We start from the raw sequence: 17,091 nt of genomic DNA on the forward strand, positions 1-17,091 counted from the left end.
CTCAGATACAGACAAGGAATCTCAAAGAACACGGGCAATACTAGGTTCTGAAGGTCAGTTCCTCCTCAAATGTCTTTTAAAAACAGTAGAGTAGAATAAACTTTTTTCATTGTAATGAATCATGGCTAGTTATTTCTATATCTGTGTGCCTCTGTGTGTGTATGTATGTAATATATAAAATATTTTAGGGTCAAAGTTGATTCATCGATTTACGAAAATGGTTTACAATAACTGGTTATTCAAATAAGGGTCATTTGTTTTGCGTGGGTATTAATAGTGTAGTTTACTGAAACCAGATGACCTGAAGTAAAGCGATAAACACTGCATTTATACTTTTTGGAAGTGTGTGTATTTAACTATATAACAGATGCAGTATATATAACCAAGTGTATGCTATTGCGAAACAGGTGTTTTTGTACTGTTTCTAATTGCTGTACAAGACACTGTAAGGTAAAGAGAAGGGCACAGCCGCTTGGCTCATGCAACCTTGGAGTTCACTCCACGTCAAAGCAGCCCATTAAAAAAGAACTGGGATTAAATGGATTGAAAGCTGTCATTGCAATCATGTTTCTTTCCATTGAATCCTCTCTATCAAAAAAATGAAGATAAAAAATGCAATTTGGGCAAAGCCCTTGATTTGTGAAAGAGTGCTTAAACCCGAGCTGTGCAAAGCACAGCAGCTTCATTCAAGGTCTAGGGTATTGTATTGGCAATGGTTTAATATGCACTTATGTGTCCCCGTTTAATACCCCGTTTAGGGTACAATGGACCTTTCGCTGCTTGTAGAAGGAAGAGTTAGAGACCCAAAAAGCAGGAGACAAAAATTTGAGTCGTTTAAGGACCAGGCGATCAATATTCAATATTTATTCTAATATCTTAGAACAACTTTCACAAAAATTATCACTGTACAACGAGAAATTTATTTACAGACTACAAAACCAAATCCAAGTGCTGATCGTGTCTCTTTTCCAGGGTTAGTAGATAGTCAAACAAAGGCTTCAGACGGTGACCTCTGACATGGGCCACGTATTGAGCAGAAACCGCTTTTTAAACATCAATAAAATTACTTTTTCAAATTAGGCGCACCGAAAACTCACAATGCCGAAAGAACTGTATCCAGAGGATTTCAAATGCCCTGCCCATGAACCCAAATTTCCTGTTAAGGTCACAGGGTGTGGGTGCTGTGGCTTTCCAGTCACCTCCATTGGTAATATGTGATGCATCAAGTCAGTAATGATCAGTCTTGCTCCCTCTCTGCAGAACTTTTCATTATACATTTCAAGTAAACCTGATGAGCTGGTTCAAGTGTTTTGATTAAAGTTGGAGCTTCTGCTAGAAATTTAAACAGGAATGAACTTGCTCTGCAGTTCTGACTCATGGGCCTTTGGTTTTCAGCACTGTGTCAAAGGGACAGCGAACTACTTCCTTGCAACATACCTCAGTTTCTTTTTTCTTTTTTTGGTTTCCTTCAAAGTTCTTGTGGACAAATGAATGATTATCTTGCTGAAATCAAAACAGCATTGGTCATAAAGGTATTGGTCAAATGGACACAAAACATCCCGTTTCGAAATGAATGATTGTACATAACCTCACGGACACTCCATTCAAATATATGACTACAAACTAATAATTTTGTATTTAAATCTTGACAGAACAAGAACAGATTAAGCTTGTTAAATTACTTCCATAAACGAACTTAAATAGATTAAAAGTAAATCAATTTAAAAAAAGTATTGGTTAAACGTTCATTTTTCTTTCTAAGCAGTAAGCTCAACTTTTAGAGATTCAGTCTTGTTTGTGTTTCCCTGTGTAATAACATCTTGACATTGGTAGAGCTTTATTCTCCAAACAAGTGCGTGAAGTATCACATTAGGGTATCTGGTATCATCCACAGCGTCCCAGCGTCCAATGCGAATGACAAAGGCCAAAGATACATTTTGTTGTTTCTTTTCCCTCTCTCAGTAGCTCATATATCACTGGATTTGTACATGTCGGAGAGCAGCCGTGTGATGGGCACGTTTCCGATGGTCTTTTTGAAGAACACCTCTTCAATGGTGGATGAACCAACTGATCGTAGAGCAGGCAAGAGCAACAGCAGTTTCCCAAAGCGACACGGCTGAGTGGGGTACCTGAAACGCAACCATTGGTTTTTTAAATAGGCCTACTCAAAATGAAGCAGAATTCAGAAGTGTTCTCAGTTTGTCATGCACAATAATTATTTCATGAACTTTTTAAAGTTAATTTTTCAGGAAGTGTTAGCTGTACCTAGTGTGGATGTAGCTGTTTAGAGTCAGCTGGGCTTCGTCCTGAAGGGCAGCAATGGCACTTGCATTGCGAAAGCTCCTCAATTCCGATCCACTGTGTGTTGGAACTGCAAGAACGGAAAAACGAAGGTTTGTTCACCTACTGTTTGGCCAGCAAAGAAAGTTTCTATAATTATTATTAACAATAATATTTCGCTTTAATATTTAGTATTTTATGTGATCGAGCCCCACCTGCTTTAAAGGTGACGATGCACTTAAGGCACGCGAACTCGGTAGCGTCCAGTCTTAACTGTCTGAAGCGCGTCACGACCTCCTGCAGCGCCTGGATCTCTGCGATGATTTTGTTTAGCCTCTGGGAATCTGTGTTCTCGGTGTTCATTCCTAATTCGAGAGATCACGCAAAATATTACTCTTGTATGCATATAACATTGGAAGTAGTAGTATTTTTACAGTACATAAACGTGACGTAAAATCTTGCGTAAATCTTAGGAGCTGGCTAAATGTTGTATGGTCTACCTGAAACAGCTAGGAGAGTGCTGGAGTCAACTGGAATGGCCCACTGCGCTATGCCCAGCACGAACAGTTCCCTCCAGGCGTCTTCTAAAAGGATCAACTGCAAATAAATCAAAAAATAATAACCTGCATTTGGGTTTGGTTTTACACTTGATGGCATAATGCATACTTAATCTGTGTAAAATGAAACCTTGGCAAATAATAAGTGAAGATGTTAAAACATTTGTTTACCTGGTCCGGTAGAGGCAGTGTGGAGAAGGCCGGAACACTCTTGGCCCATTTAATGCTCATGAAGAGCAGGCGCGCGGCTGATTCGCACACAGACTCGGTCGCCACTTCATACAGGTACATGGGAGTGCCGCTAACTTCATGAGGATACTACAAAAAAGATTACATCATCACAGAATATAAGCGAGGTGTTATGCATTATTCAGTTATGAGTTGAATTTTAAGTTCGTAATAAAATTCTTATTAATTGATATAACATTAAAACGTTAAACTGTACATTGTTGAAAAGGAACACTTTTAGCCTACCTTCGGTGTGGGTTGGGCGAGTCCCACAATGGCCTGTCGCTCCGGTGTGCTTGTGACCGTGTTTAACTCCAGATTGTGAGGCTCCAGCTGGGTGACTGTAGTGAAAAACGGCGGCCCCGGGATAGACGTGGATGGGAAATGGGTCGACGAACCGTTCACCTCTTTATGCCCTCGGAAATACAGTGCCACCTGCTTTCGAATGGTTGAAGTCCTCGGTCCTCTCTCGTGCTGCACAGCTGTAACGATCAGTGACATGAGAAATGAGCGTTCCCATGATACCAAGCAGAAAGTGTTTAAAAAATAGTTTAGGAGCCTGCAAAGTAATGCATTTGTTTTTGTTAGATTTATAATAATAAAAAAAAAAGTTTAGAGCATTTTCTATAGCATGATTTAATGAAGTTATTAATTATTTTACTTGCACATTTAAGACACAAAACACACATCTTGATCATTAGGCTAATATTTCTTTTCTACAAATCTTGAATATAAATTACGTAAATTAGTATTACCACATTCGACATTTTTCATAAAAAGTTTAATTCAAAGTGACTGACGGGTTGATACATGCCATATATATATATATATATATATATATATATATATATATAATTTTTTTTTTTTTTTTTTTTTAAGTGGTTTTAGGGATTTAAAAAACAAAAATCTGCATCTGTCAACGTGGATTACAGGCATCATAAAGGCTAGAGACAAAATAATTTTCTGTTCTCTAAAATTGATCGAAGTATATAAAGAAAACGTCAACTGTATTTGCTAGCACTTACCATCTTTATTCATATTCACGTCTAGACACTTTTTCAAGCGACAGGCGCGACACTGATTTCTGTGCGTCTTGTCTACTGGACAGCCGCCCTGAGGAAAAAAGGAGGAAAGAATAAGGGAATACAGTAAGATTCGTTTAGCAGTAATGGCAGACAAACAACCTCTTCTGCTATGCTCCGCTGGTCTCCACTCCACAGGTATGTGGGAATGGCAGAGTAATGACGGCTATTGACTCGCTCCCCCGCCGCACGGCCAATAGTCTCATTCCCGCCTACCGCTCTCCAAATCCACCCATTCCTGCCGGTGCGTTAGATTGGATTACACCTGTTACACTAGACGGGGCAAAGGGCCCTCAAAGGCGCGGGAGGGGGCTCACTTCTGGGATAATCTTTCAATTATGAAAATCACTAGAGGTGTAATCTAGTCCTTAGACGCGGTTGCTTAGATCAAATTAGCTGACGCTGTTATGGTTCAAACACAACGCTGTAATTGATTAGTGTAGCTCACCTGTGTGCCAGATTTGCACACATACGTTCGGTTTCTCCTTATGCTCCTCTTGAAAAACCCCGAGCAGCCATCACACGCATAAACACCGTAGTGTTTTCCAGAACTTCGGTCTCCACACACTTTACATGGAATGTCCAGAATCCGACCTAACAGAGATGGAAAATAAAACACTTATTCAAGGGGGGAAAAGTAACCCTATTGGAGACTTTGTCTATTGAAAACAATAAATATTCAGATTTTTGGACAAAATGTTTTCGAAAGCCCAGTCCACACCCTCTTTGGGTTTTTTTCCAAAGGGTGGGAGCTGATTATCCTAATTAAGGCTTGAACACCCGAGAGGACGTCCGAACAAAAAGTTGGGGGTCTTAAAAGTACATAGTGTATTAGTTTAACAAATTTGAGCCTACATAGGCTGCGTTTAATTAAATGTATGTTTAAAATTTAGAAAAAGCTCATATTTCCACCTGGCCATAAATAGACACTAGCGAACAAAAATTAGGATTAGGATGTAACCATGGCAACAGAAGGCTTCTCTTGCGCATTCGTTCAGGTTCAGTAAAGTGCGCTTTACCAAGAAAACAAAAGTGGGCTATACTTTTATTATTCGTCACTTTATGTTAGATTTACTTAGACAAGTGTGTAACGCAAAAATAAACAAATAAATAAATATAAAGTATTACTTTTTGGTTAGTGTTTGATTTTCTGTGATAAGTTCCCAAAATAAAAAAATTTCATCCGACTGCGCCAGGTGATTTTCTACATAAATTTTCTGAACATCATTGTATAATTTGCAGATTTGACCTAATAATCGTGCTAAATATTATGATAAAGGACGCACTTTTAATGAGTCTGTAGGAATGTGTAGACTAAATCCACAGGCCTAAATTGAGGTCGCGTTGGTGGGAAGCGTCATATCGCAGGACCCATAAAACAATGTTCAGTTGATGCGCACAATGGCGACATTAGGGAGAGTGTTAACTTAATGATTTCCCCATTGAGCCTCGTCTGACTGGCCTGGTCTCGACAAGCTGCCAACCCCGCTTCATAATGAAGCTCGACAACTGTTTTCTTCGCGCCGTCTATAGGCTCGCGGATTAGGGGGTGACACGGGAGAGAATAATGCGCACCAGCGCGTTTCAGCGACTCAAATGAAGTGTATGCAAATGAACTTGGAGTAAATGAAAATTGTGATTTTTCTTGTGTGAAGAACACTTTTTTTTCCTGTATTTAAGTCTGTCAATAGAGGTATATTTGCATGTATATGGGGGAGTCGTTCAGAGAAACGGCTATGTAATTACACTGACATATGTCCACCTGCTCATTGATTTTCCAGTGACCCGTCAAAAAGTTGTAGCATGGGAATTCGGATATAGACCGGTAACGACGGAGAAGGAAAACGACTTCATGCACTCTGACTTCTTAAAACAAGAAAAGAAAGAGAGAAAAAAAAACGATGTTACTTTTTAATGTAAAAACAAATTTCTGTATGTGCATGTCAGATGTTCCTCGTCCTTTCAGAAGTTAGAACTATATTTTAATACACGTTTTTTTGGTGATCACTTATAACGGAAAAGTGACTGAAGATTTTCTTGTGTGTGTGTATCTTATTTTAAAATTTAAGAACAGTGCGAGACTCAAGTAAAAGTCTCGACAACAATGTAGATTAATTGAATATTTCATATGCTTGTATTTTGCATGAATGAAAGACAACACTTCTCTTGTGATGGAGACAACTTGTTCCTTTTGTCTCCGAGTCGTTTTGAAACTTGAGAATTGCTCCACAATTAGGCTACACTTTTTTTCCAGATTATAAAGCGCTTGAAGCTAGAACGACTGCATTTTAAGTGATTTTACAATTTAATTTTTTATGTCTGTTTAAGATGACTAAACCCATCAAACCAGACGGTTTTTTTGGCGAGGAAGTAGAAGTCCTACTGTCCTTCATCCAGTCAGCTGGTACTGGTACGTTGGTAAGAAAATATGAATTGAAGGCGGACTTGTTTTAAAGAAAGGGACACGTCTTTAACTTTCCCTAGTTGGGGGTCCCAGTCCGTCTCATTGTGCGCTGTTATTGTTTAAAGACATATGGCATATTTCATCAACATCAACCCTGGAACCTGCTGGATTACGTGCAGATGTGTGAAACTCTGAATTTAATGGGCCTTCGACCACCCAAACGGTGGCACGATATCACCCATGTAAAACATAAATATTTGTATTTATAATACTCTTGTGAATTCTTTATCACCTGGGATCCCTAGCCCCATTTTGCACACAAAATAATTGTATGTATCAAATACGTGTAAAGTGTCAGAAAGATTTGGAGTAGGCATTCAAAATAATCAACGAAAAGTTTAGGCCTCAACGAAATTGTTTCACTTGCTCACCAGTGCTAAATAAATTACTCCTTACAAATGTCATATTCATACAAATTACTCATAAAATACTTGGATAGATTTAAAAAAGGTGTTAAATCTAAAATATGTTCAGTTTTGTTATTTAGAAATCATTACTTGTGTGCTTTAAAAAGTGTGATTGGGTTACCTTATTTTCTTTGTCTTTCACTAGAATTAATTTTATTGCCCTTTTCACTTTTACCTAAACTTTGAAATACCTTTAACCCTATTTGTTTTTTCGATTTCATTTCAGCTTAATGTAAAAAGTCAAAGAGAGGTACACATTTATTTATTTATTTTTACCACCAAACGCATAATGCAGGCAAATCACTCAGTATTTCATATTTCAATAAATGTTTCCAGTTAGACAATTCTGTTTTTTTTTATCTCCAAAATAAATTTTAACTGTAATACAATAAATGGACAGAAAACATTTATTATAGATTAATTTCAGGGCACTTGCATTCCTGATACCTTGAAATTAACTGAAAGTCAAAAGAGACAGGAGCAGCCTAATAAGGAAAACTTAGCAGATCTGCTTTGATGACATTAAGTTTACGCAAAGCTTAGGGCCACATTATTATATTTTAAAACTGTACATGCTGGTACAATATAATAAGTGTTTTTATTTTTAGAATTTCAGCACGCACAACTTACGCTCAACAAAGCGTAATGGGGAAATGAGGCTGTCAAAACATTCTCAGCATCACTAAACACAAACTTGTCTCAGATTTTTCGGGCTCATTCATTTATTATTTTCTTACATTTTCACATCTAAGATGTATACAAATAATAATTTATAGTGTGTTTGCCTGCTTCGAGATCATCTTGTTTGTATCTGGCAGTCGTGCTATAATTCTAAGATATAGGCAACAATTTGACAGCATGTAAACATTTCGATTTGCGTTTGACAGCTATGGAGTTTACGCGATTATGGGTCATCTTAACCCATAAGCAATTATTTTGCTTTTACTTATTTAGTAAACAAAAGCATTTTTGCTTCGCTATCACGCTATTTCTAACAACACACAAAACTCGAAAGTAAAGAAAGACTATCTACTCACTGGATTTGACATTTAAAATATCCAGACAACCACTTGTTGAACCAGCAGGCTTGCTCATGTTGAAGACCTCTGCTCCAAGAAAACTGCGTTGAAAAGTTACACTTCTCAGGCCCAGTGAAGTCTTAACACTTTTGACTTGGTTTTAAAAATTACAGGCATAAATTTAACATCCGATTCGCGGTGGACAACAGGATCCTCTTCTTTCTGATGGAGTTTTCTTTGATTTTGTCCAAGTCGCTCCTCTTGTTTTTCAGCAAATAGAATCCAGATATCGTCTGACTGTTGATAGATGCGAAGGATGCAGCCCCACAGACAATATGCCCAAACCGGTCCCTGGTCTCAAAGCGCCACGGAAACTTGGTGCAACTAATGGAGAAACACGGGCTTACGCCAGCACTGTACTGCTCAAAACCAGCTTAAAAAGTACAACATTAGCTGGGAAATGCGTCCAAGCCAGGAGCCTTGGTGAGTGACTTTGTGATGTGTACCGTCAGATTAAAGGTTTGGTAATATGTATGAGATGTATTAGAATGGGAGGGCGGGAAAGAGGGAGGGTGGGAGGAGAGCCCAACTTCCTTTGACCACTTAGCTTTTCCCTGCCTTCTGCTTCAACTCCTGCTCGCGCATATGACGTCACGGGGAAGAATGAAGTGATATTCAATTCACAGTGAGTCAGACACTGTCAGAGGCCAATGGTGCGCTCTATAGGAATTGATTGGGATCAGCAAGGCTGTTTAAATGACCGAATCAAACGTTCGCCACTGATTAGGAACACATTTCCATCCTCAGAGAGTTCAGTGACTTAACTGCTCCCAGACTGAAGTAAACAGTTTAAAGCACTCTATTTAAATAACCCTTAGAAACATTATCACTTTTTATTTTTTCAACGAACTTACTTTCTGTTGCGCTTTCTCGGATCCTTCCGTCGCGCGCGTGCACCTGTTGCGTTGCTAGAATGACTGCAGGAAGGAGCTCTGTCCTCTCGCGAGCACAAATAGCTATACGTTTTACATCATCGAGCTCTCTCATCTTGCCAGGTTTTCAAAAATTAGAGGAATTAGGCATAAGTGTATGTTTGTTGCATTTTATGAGTGAATCGACAGGTAAATGTGCCTTATGGTTACTATTGGAGGATAGCTACAGAAAACTAATGTTTCTGTTTTGTAGTAAATGCGCATTTATTTGGCACTGTAATCAGTTTTATAATCTGTAGTTTTCCCTACTTTTTCTCCTAAATTGATAATCTAAATGTACACATTGTTTGTTATATTTATAGTTCTATATTTAAAACGTTTTTTTTTCTTTCTTGGGGGACAGGCAACATGTACTTATTTGTATATGACAAATAAAACTTTAAACCTACTTTTTTTCTTGCCGAGAATTTAACATCATTAATCGTAACTTTTTCACTGCTTATAATTTAAACAAACCACTTGAATCAGAGCTAATTTTAACATGTAGCTATAATTAAAGTTATGTTATGGATTCTACGTCTGTATATTTAGATTTATCTATACTGCAATGGGGTCTATGATCATTTATTTATTTATTTTGTACAAGCCTTTAATACTGAATACATTTCACCACATACTCGGTTAAATTGCTTATAAAAGAAGTCGCTGTAAAATCAAGTGCGCGCTCTGTTTTAGAGGGGACACATGCGTGCGAGTCTCCCTCGTGGACTGGGAGAATCACAAATGTAACCCTTTGAGAGCGTGCGCAATGACATCTTGACCTTAACAGCGTGCCGTGTTGTGGCCTCCGCCAGTAGACACCCATATTTTAGGTTTAATTATGAACATTCCCACGGTAGATCGGGGCCATATGGGAGCCCTAAATCTCAGTCTAAACGTGGCGAACGGGGGCGTATCTAATCGCAATTAGTGATTGTCATGTCCTCCTTTAAACGGTGTTCTCAGTGCATTGAAAAGAAATTAGGATTTTTGACAGGTGAATGACTGCACATTCAAATGTGTGTTTTTCAGGACCTTATGTGCCTGACTGAGAAAAACAGTAGATCCATATCTCTGAGGGCATCACCAGCAAACTCTAGGCCATGAGTGATTAAATCAAAAAGATTCAGAGTCTAATGGCTTTTAGATATATGATATATTAAGAGGATCTTTTTTATTTAAAAAAATGCATGCATATGATTGTGAACAAATCTGATTCTATTCAAATCTATTTTCTTTCTCTTTTTCCACTTTCTCTATCTGTATATTTATATATGTGTGTGTGTGTGTGTGTGTGTGTGTGTGTGTCTTAGGGGTGGGGTGGGGTGGTCTGCTCGTAGTAATCTGCTTAACTCGCCCTAATCCTGTCATTCATAGATAGTCTTTACACAAACATAACCAACATCATGGTTGCCCCGGCTGCTTGCTTTCACTTTTTGTGCTTGTGACTCTCCTCTCAATAACAGTCAATGAAAATCTCTGACAAAGAACTATCTGATTGTGTATCTAGTTGTTGGCTTGACAGAATCAGTATGCAACTGCTTACTTAGCCCTTAAAGTGGAGAGGGACAGCAACACCATCTCTAATACTTACAACCACTCCTGTAACAGCATGTTGGAGATGTTGCAAAATACTTTTTCTGTGATGGCACTTTGTTCTGTGATGAACACATGTACAGTATGAGGCGGAATCAAACCAGAAAAAAAGATACAGGTCACTGATAACCAGTAGACTAAAAATAGTTAAGAGTTTTTGTTCCTGCCTTAAATACAGAGAAATTGCTACAATAATTTATGAAATGGGGGTAGCAAATTAAATATTTTAGACTTATTTTATTATGAATTAATCTATTTTAAAAACAAACATATATTTTTGTTTTAGCAGAAATTTGATTGATATTAACATTGATATTAATTGTACAAACACCCTAGTAACCTGTCAGTCAATTAGCAATGACAACATAAGTTTCCTTTCTGAAACTTGATTCATGGAGGTGAATTTTATGAAACTGTAAATGTATTTATTAAAAACTGAAAATAAATTACTAATAATTACCCATCATTATTGTCTCATAGATCATTGTTAAGGCTGTTGTGCTTACAAAACGCTCTCTTAAAACATGCATGTCCATCTATATGTGTATGATGTATAAAATATTTCCTTTTTGATGTTAAGTAATGTATATATATATATATATATATATATATATATATATATATATATATATATATATAGTGCTTATATGTATGTGGGCTTTTATTACACTTGTGCATTTTTTATTTTTATTTTTTTCACTTTCCTAATTTTGTAAATAAAACAATTCAATGCTTGCATTGTACCTTGAGATGTCTATCTGTTTTTTAAACAATAATAATAATAATAAATATATATTACTGTTAAACTGTTTTGTATTTATGTCTAGAATTATTTTATTTTTAGACTGCATTTGAATACTCAAAATAAATAAGTTCTCAGTCAAGAGAGGAGGGTTTTTTTTGTAATATATTATTTTATATATTATATGCCATTCAAATAGTTGCCAATTGACATGATTCTTTATTTATTTATTTTTTACCCTTTTTCCATTGTAGCTAACAATCGGATAGCCATTAACTTGTGTGTTTGTCTAAATGTATTTCCCATAGCAAGTATAATGTAATTTTGTCCTTTTTTTTCAAGTACTGTAAAGTGAACCCCATATTTTACCCTTTAAACATATTATGGATTCACTTACACATATGTTTTAATTTGAACGAAAGTTCTCCTTAGACCTGATACCAAATATATATATATAATTTTATTTTATTTTTTACACTTTTGTAAGCCATTGAAGTATTCATTTCAGCATGCACCTTACATGAGGTTAGACCGTCATACATACGTTTCTCTACATACCTGTATATAGTAGTATATAGTATTTTCCCATTACATAGCCTGCATTTCTAAAATGATAATAGTAATGAATGCCTAACACAACCTCGCCCCGTCTAACTGGCGGGTCGATGGACGCTTTCTGACAAATCTATTTGGGGCAAATTGTCAGTGAGAAACTTCCGCCTGAGCTGGCCTGGACAAAACTGGCTGTTGGACGGACTAAATCCTACTGCAGGAGGGTCGGGACAATAGGCTCTGAATGTGTTGATGTGCTGGCAGTGGCTTGGGCCTGATAATGGCCGGATTAATTGGTCCCTTGGCTGACTGATTTGAGATGGCTTCACTCGGGTCCTCTCCATGGGGAGCCCCATTGTCCTTCTCCTGATTCCCACTTTTCACAAACTCCAAACAAAAGTCAATTTCTTTCTCAAGGGGGTTTGGAAGAAGAGGAGAAATATCGAGACCTCGTGGTTCAGCTTCGCGAGAGGTGACTTTAAAAGAGAGCTCCTTTCTCCCCTCATCGTCTAAGTTTTTAAATGGATGACTTAACTCATTCCGTTTCCCTTTCTGTCTGCCCTCCCTCTCTTTAAGGCCCAGAGCTCCTCCTGAGACTTAGAGGTGTTATCATCAGCGGGACAGGAGAGAGGTTGTCGTCCTGTATGCGGAGAGGATCTGAGGCACCTGTTGAGAGCGCTGTCAGGCCGAGCCGAGGAGCTCGCTCTCATTAATATTAAAACATCAGAGATGCCATCATGTTGCTGCGCTGAAATCGGTCTGATGTTGTCCCCCCCACCGACTCGGCTCCCTGGAGACCAACTCTCCGCTTCCACAGTCAATCACGAAGGGCGCCCCCTCTATCCTCTCTCTGCCCGTCTCTTTTTTTCTATCCTCTCATTATCATTCTGCTTTTTTGAAAGGCCTCGTTAACAAATTATGACAGCTGGCTAAAGAGGCTTTGGCCGTTCACACCATTTCAGCAAACAGTTTAGGGGCACGATATGACAAACTTTATTCTGCTGTGACATCAAGTTTCCTTTATTTGTTTGCACACTCTAATTTGTCTCTTCAGGTGATGGCGTATCAATGGCATATTTCACAGAAGTAATTTGCCTGCCAAAGCCAAATTTAAATTTTGTCAAAGAAAATTAAATGGCTTTAATGTGATATTGTCACACGTGTGCTGTTAAAATAAATATTATTTTAATCATTATATATATATATATATATATAAAATGATTAAAATAATATTTATAGTATATAGCAATTTGTTTAACATTAACATCCTGGTCAAGTCACCTTTATTTCTGTAGTGCTTTATACAATACATATTTTGTCAAAGAATTTTGGTAAAACTCTACAATAAGGTCCAATTAGGTAATGTTAGTTAATGCATTAACTAATGCAACTAAATCAGCAATACATTTGTTCTTTTTAATATTTAACATTAAATAAAAATACAACTGTTTATTTTTTAGTACCGCTCCATTAGATAATATGAACAAACACAACTTTTGATTGTAATAAAAAGTTTTTATTAATTATTATTGTTAATCATGTTAACTAATGTAGTTAATTAGTGTTAACAAATGAAACCGTATTGTAAAGTGTTACCAAAATCAAGTAAAAAGTGCTTTCCTACTTTCCATTGCATATGTTAAGCTGTTAAGCAACAATTATTTAATATAAAAAACAAATACAATAAAAATAGCTCAGAGATTTTGATCATTTACTAAATTTTTTCAATCTCGCTTGTGCAACTTATGTTTTATTTTGACATAAATGCAATGCAGTGTTCAGCTACAGAATAAATATAGGAAAGGAAGAAAAATAATAATTCAAATGAAAACAGACACGTAATGTATGTATTTATTTATTTTTAACTTTTAACTTAATTAAATAATTTTGATCTATTATAATCCTCTTGTCTTGGCAATTTCATTTATTCATGTCCACCAATTTTGAAAATGATCATTATGCAATAATATATTCAACTGACTTTAACAGCTAATAACATTAAAAAATATATATATATTGAAATAGCTTATTATTTTATTGTATATGATCATGTATTTATTTTACACTAGTGAAGTTTGGGTAGCACTTTATTTTACAGTCCTGTTCCTCATGTACATACTATGTAATTATTATAGTAATTACAATAACTATGTAATAACTAGGTACTAACCCTGAACCTACCCCTAAACCTAACCCTACCCCATGTAGTTACCTTGTGTTACCAGAACTTTCTTAGATAAATACACTGTAAGTACACTATAAGTACATTTAAGTACACGTACTGTAAAATAAAGTGCAACCGAAGTTTGGGTCATTGGGCCACCCAATTAGAGTAAAGGTCACAAAGAGCAGAAATAGCTGATGTTATGATGCTGAAGCTGGCCTCAGTGACTGTGGGAAGATCACACCCAGCTCATTTCACGAGGAGGATTCGTTTTTGGGATCAGACAGAGGGAGTAGAGGGAGGGGAGGGGAGATGATATCAGGGCATGAGCGGGGTGGAGGGGGGCATTTTTATGTGTAACTGATGGATTCATTGTTTTCCCAAAGAGTGATTTGTGTTGATGTTCTGTTGATTCTCCGTGATCTGCTTTTTCTTTATTAAGCATAAATTGCATCCGTTGCCATGACTGATTCTATTGTAGATGGCCTATTTGATGGAGAAAAGACTATAAGCCAAATACATCCACTATACGTCCAGATTTCAAACTTCAAATTTCTAGTCTTCCTATAGTGAGAAATGGTAATCATACAGTTGCCAGACAGACCAGAAAGGTTTTCCTCCCTAAACTCGGACTTTCTCAAAAGGTTCAAACACAAATGGTACACAGAAGACTGGCCCTTGCCCCTCACTCCTTAGACCCCAAACTATCATTCATAACCTTTCTGCATTGCTCCAAAAAGGAAAAGAGGAGAGGAGAGAGGGAGGGGAGAGGAGGACTGTGGGGAGGACCATGAACGCTTATTTAAAAAGACTTCCTTTATTGGACCATGTGCAGGCAGTTCACTCTCAAAGGCTTTAAATAGGATATTTTCTGTTCCCTATAGTTGCTTTCCCTTTTAAGTGCCGAGGCAAAAAAAGTAAGTTTACAACTCCTCTCACAATGAAGCTCTTCACTCCCAGGTTGCTGAGACCCGGGCTGACCTGGGAAAGTTAATTAGGAGGCCAACAATGAGCGAGCCCGAGCAAAATACCTCTCCTCTCCTCCAGCCAAAGATGTCATCCATTAATTAGGCAAATCTTTAAGGTGGGCTTATTGAATTTACAGAAAGGCCGCAGTTTTGGCGGGCCACGTTTTTTGATCAGGCCCTCGCCTCAAACAATGCCTTCTCCTGGTTAAGGAAAAAGGGAGGGGATTGGTGGAAGCAGAGGAGGAAGAGAAAGAGAAGGAGGGGAAAAAGGAGAGGCAGAGAAAGAAACGTATGGCTTGCAGAGGCTCAATGGGAATAAGGATGGGGAGATTCACAGGGGCTTGGTGGGGCATGCTTCAGCGATGATGTCATGCAAAGGCAACCTGGGGGCTTGAGAAGAGTGGGTAAGAGTGTTTTTGGGCAGGGGAGGCCTCTCAGAGTTAACATGGCTGCATCTGGGCCAAAGCCTTCTCTCTAAAGAAGCAAAATGCATACACACCCCTGCCGATCAGAGCCAGGTTCACCTGGCATCTGCATCCCACCAAGGGCAGATTTGCCTCAGTGTGTTACCTTGATCAATTAATGACCGGTTATGCATTACACTTTTAGATCTATATTAGTGTCGGTATTATATTTTGTATGGTCATATTCCAGAACAACTGTTGGCATGACAGCCCATCTTATTTGTCTTGTTTGTGGAAATTACAATTTCATATTGCTCTAACAAAGGCATAATCATGTCATGAAAAAAAAAAAAAAAAAATATATATATATATATATATATATATATACAATATATATGCCTTGTACAATATTACTCCTGATGCATTTTTATTGTATTATTATTCTTTTTTTTTCTTTTTTTTTTTTTTAGAAAATGACTAAAAATGCTACAGTTAAAACTAATCTTACCATAAATGGTGCAAATGGCAGTAAAAGTATATTCCCAGAAATCTCTGTATGACAAGTGACATCTGATTTTATTTTATATAAATAATTTAGATTCTTCTCATTTTTGTTATCAGTAGTGTTTTGTGTTACATTTTCTATCATTAGTTAATAGCTAATACCATCTATATTGGCCATGTTTTATAAACTTGATGATTTAGCTTTGTATTTTACCACCTCTATTATCCTGGTGGTTATCAGTGCATTTTAAGGTAAAAGCTAATTTTTCATTTTCATTTCCAATTTTTTTCAAAGTGCCTTGGTACATTGCCATTGCATTATTTATGAAATATAAGGTTGTAAGGTGTATTAAAATATACAGGCACCAATATGTCATTCCATTATACAAAAAATTTATATTTTGAAAGAATTTCCAGCACTTTTTGTACACTACATGCTGAATATATTCTGTTGCATAATTACAGAATTACAGATAACAGTTGTTTAACATTCTTTACATTTTAAGTCAAGTCTTTGAGGGAAGCCTGAATGTGCATTAGTAATAAGATCACTTGACAATAAGAATCTCACTGACTAACATTACATGGCACACAAAAGGGAAATTCCTCCAGAAAGTATATTGTCCTCCCCACATAAAGCCAAGCTGCTCTTATTATTTGATTATGACTGCTATAATTCACCAAGCAAAGCTTCATATTGGATTTAATCTTTGTGGGATTTGGTCTGCGTGCTGAGATCTAGCTCTTTAGGAATTTCATTGATTCTGGAATTCCGGGCTTCTCAGACTGAGCACTGGTGTGGTAAAAGCTAATGCTGACACTTGTACGCAGGCTAGCGGTATAGTGAGTATAAAGCTTGGTAGGGGGAGGCTGGGTATCTTTCTGTCCTCCTCTTTGACATGACCGGTCTTTGAGAAAAAAAAAGTTTCCCTTGAAGGCCATACCCCTCCTCTTATACCCCTCCTTGCTTTAAGGGCACTGACTGGGCTGAGCAGTACCTCCCTAAAATACACCCTCCCCCCGGCAGTTCTAATCGGAGGGGTGGATCTATGTGTTTTGTTGCTTGTCAAAAACAATCACTCTTTGGGCCATTACAGTTGCTGCACGTCCTCCTTTAATTGGTGTAACGCACGGAGGAATGAAAGCAAGGGCG

General features: G+C 37.4%; 1 protein-coding gene across 2 annotated transcripts; it reads right to left on the reverse strand.

Moving 5' to 3' along the window:
- Window positions 1-844: 844 nt before the first annotated feature.
- Window positions 845-8,553, reverse strand: LOC127938776 (nuclear receptor subfamily 2 group E member 1-like). Of its 2 annotated transcripts, none has more exons than XM_052535639.1 (9): window positions 8,056-8,553; window positions 4,596-4,741; window positions 4,091-4,178; window positions 3,312-3,547; window positions 3,009-3,155; window positions 2,781-2,877; window positions 2,496-2,645; window positions 2,266-2,371; window positions 845-2,129 (listed from the first exon to the last, which is right to left on the reverse strand). In XM_052535639.1, exons 1-9 carry the CDS (start codon window positions 8,111-8,113, stop codon window positions 1,967-1,969), a joined length of 1,191 nt encoding a protein of 396 aa, XP_052391599.1. In that variant the 5' UTR covers window positions 8,114-8,553; the 3' UTR covers window positions 845-1,966. The 2 variants fall into 2 exon arrangements, 1 of the variants encoding a protein (XP_052391599.1); XR_008148806.1 differs by having other exon boundaries at window positions 1,991-2,129; window positions 2,266-2,406.
- Between the last annotated feature and the right edge of the window lie 8,538 nt (window positions 8,554-17,091).

Source organism: Carassius gibelio, chromosome A20 (assembly GCF_023724105.1).
Source record: "Carassius gibelio isolate Cgi1373 ecotype wild population from Czech Republic chromosome A20, carGib1.2-hapl.c, whole genome shotgun sequence".
Classification (NCBI taxonomy): Eukaryota; Metazoa; Chordata; class Actinopteri; order Cypriniformes; family Cyprinidae; genus Carassius; species Carassius gibelio.

Excerpts from the sequence above, each read along its gene's own strand:
- LOC127938776 (XM_052535639.1), bottom strand. The coding sequence starts at position 8,113 with ATGAGCAAGCCTGCTGGTTCAACAAGTGGTTGTCTGGATATTTTAAAT. Across the intron at positions 3,156-3,311 it reads TCGCCCAACCCACACCGAAG|TATCCTCATGAAGTTAGCGG; the intron begins GTAGGCTAAAAG and ends TCTTTTTTGTAG. Across the intron at positions 2,130-2,265 it reads AACAGCTACATCCACACTAG|GTACCCCACTCAGCCGTGTC; the intron begins GTACAGCTAACA and ends GTTGCGTTTCAG.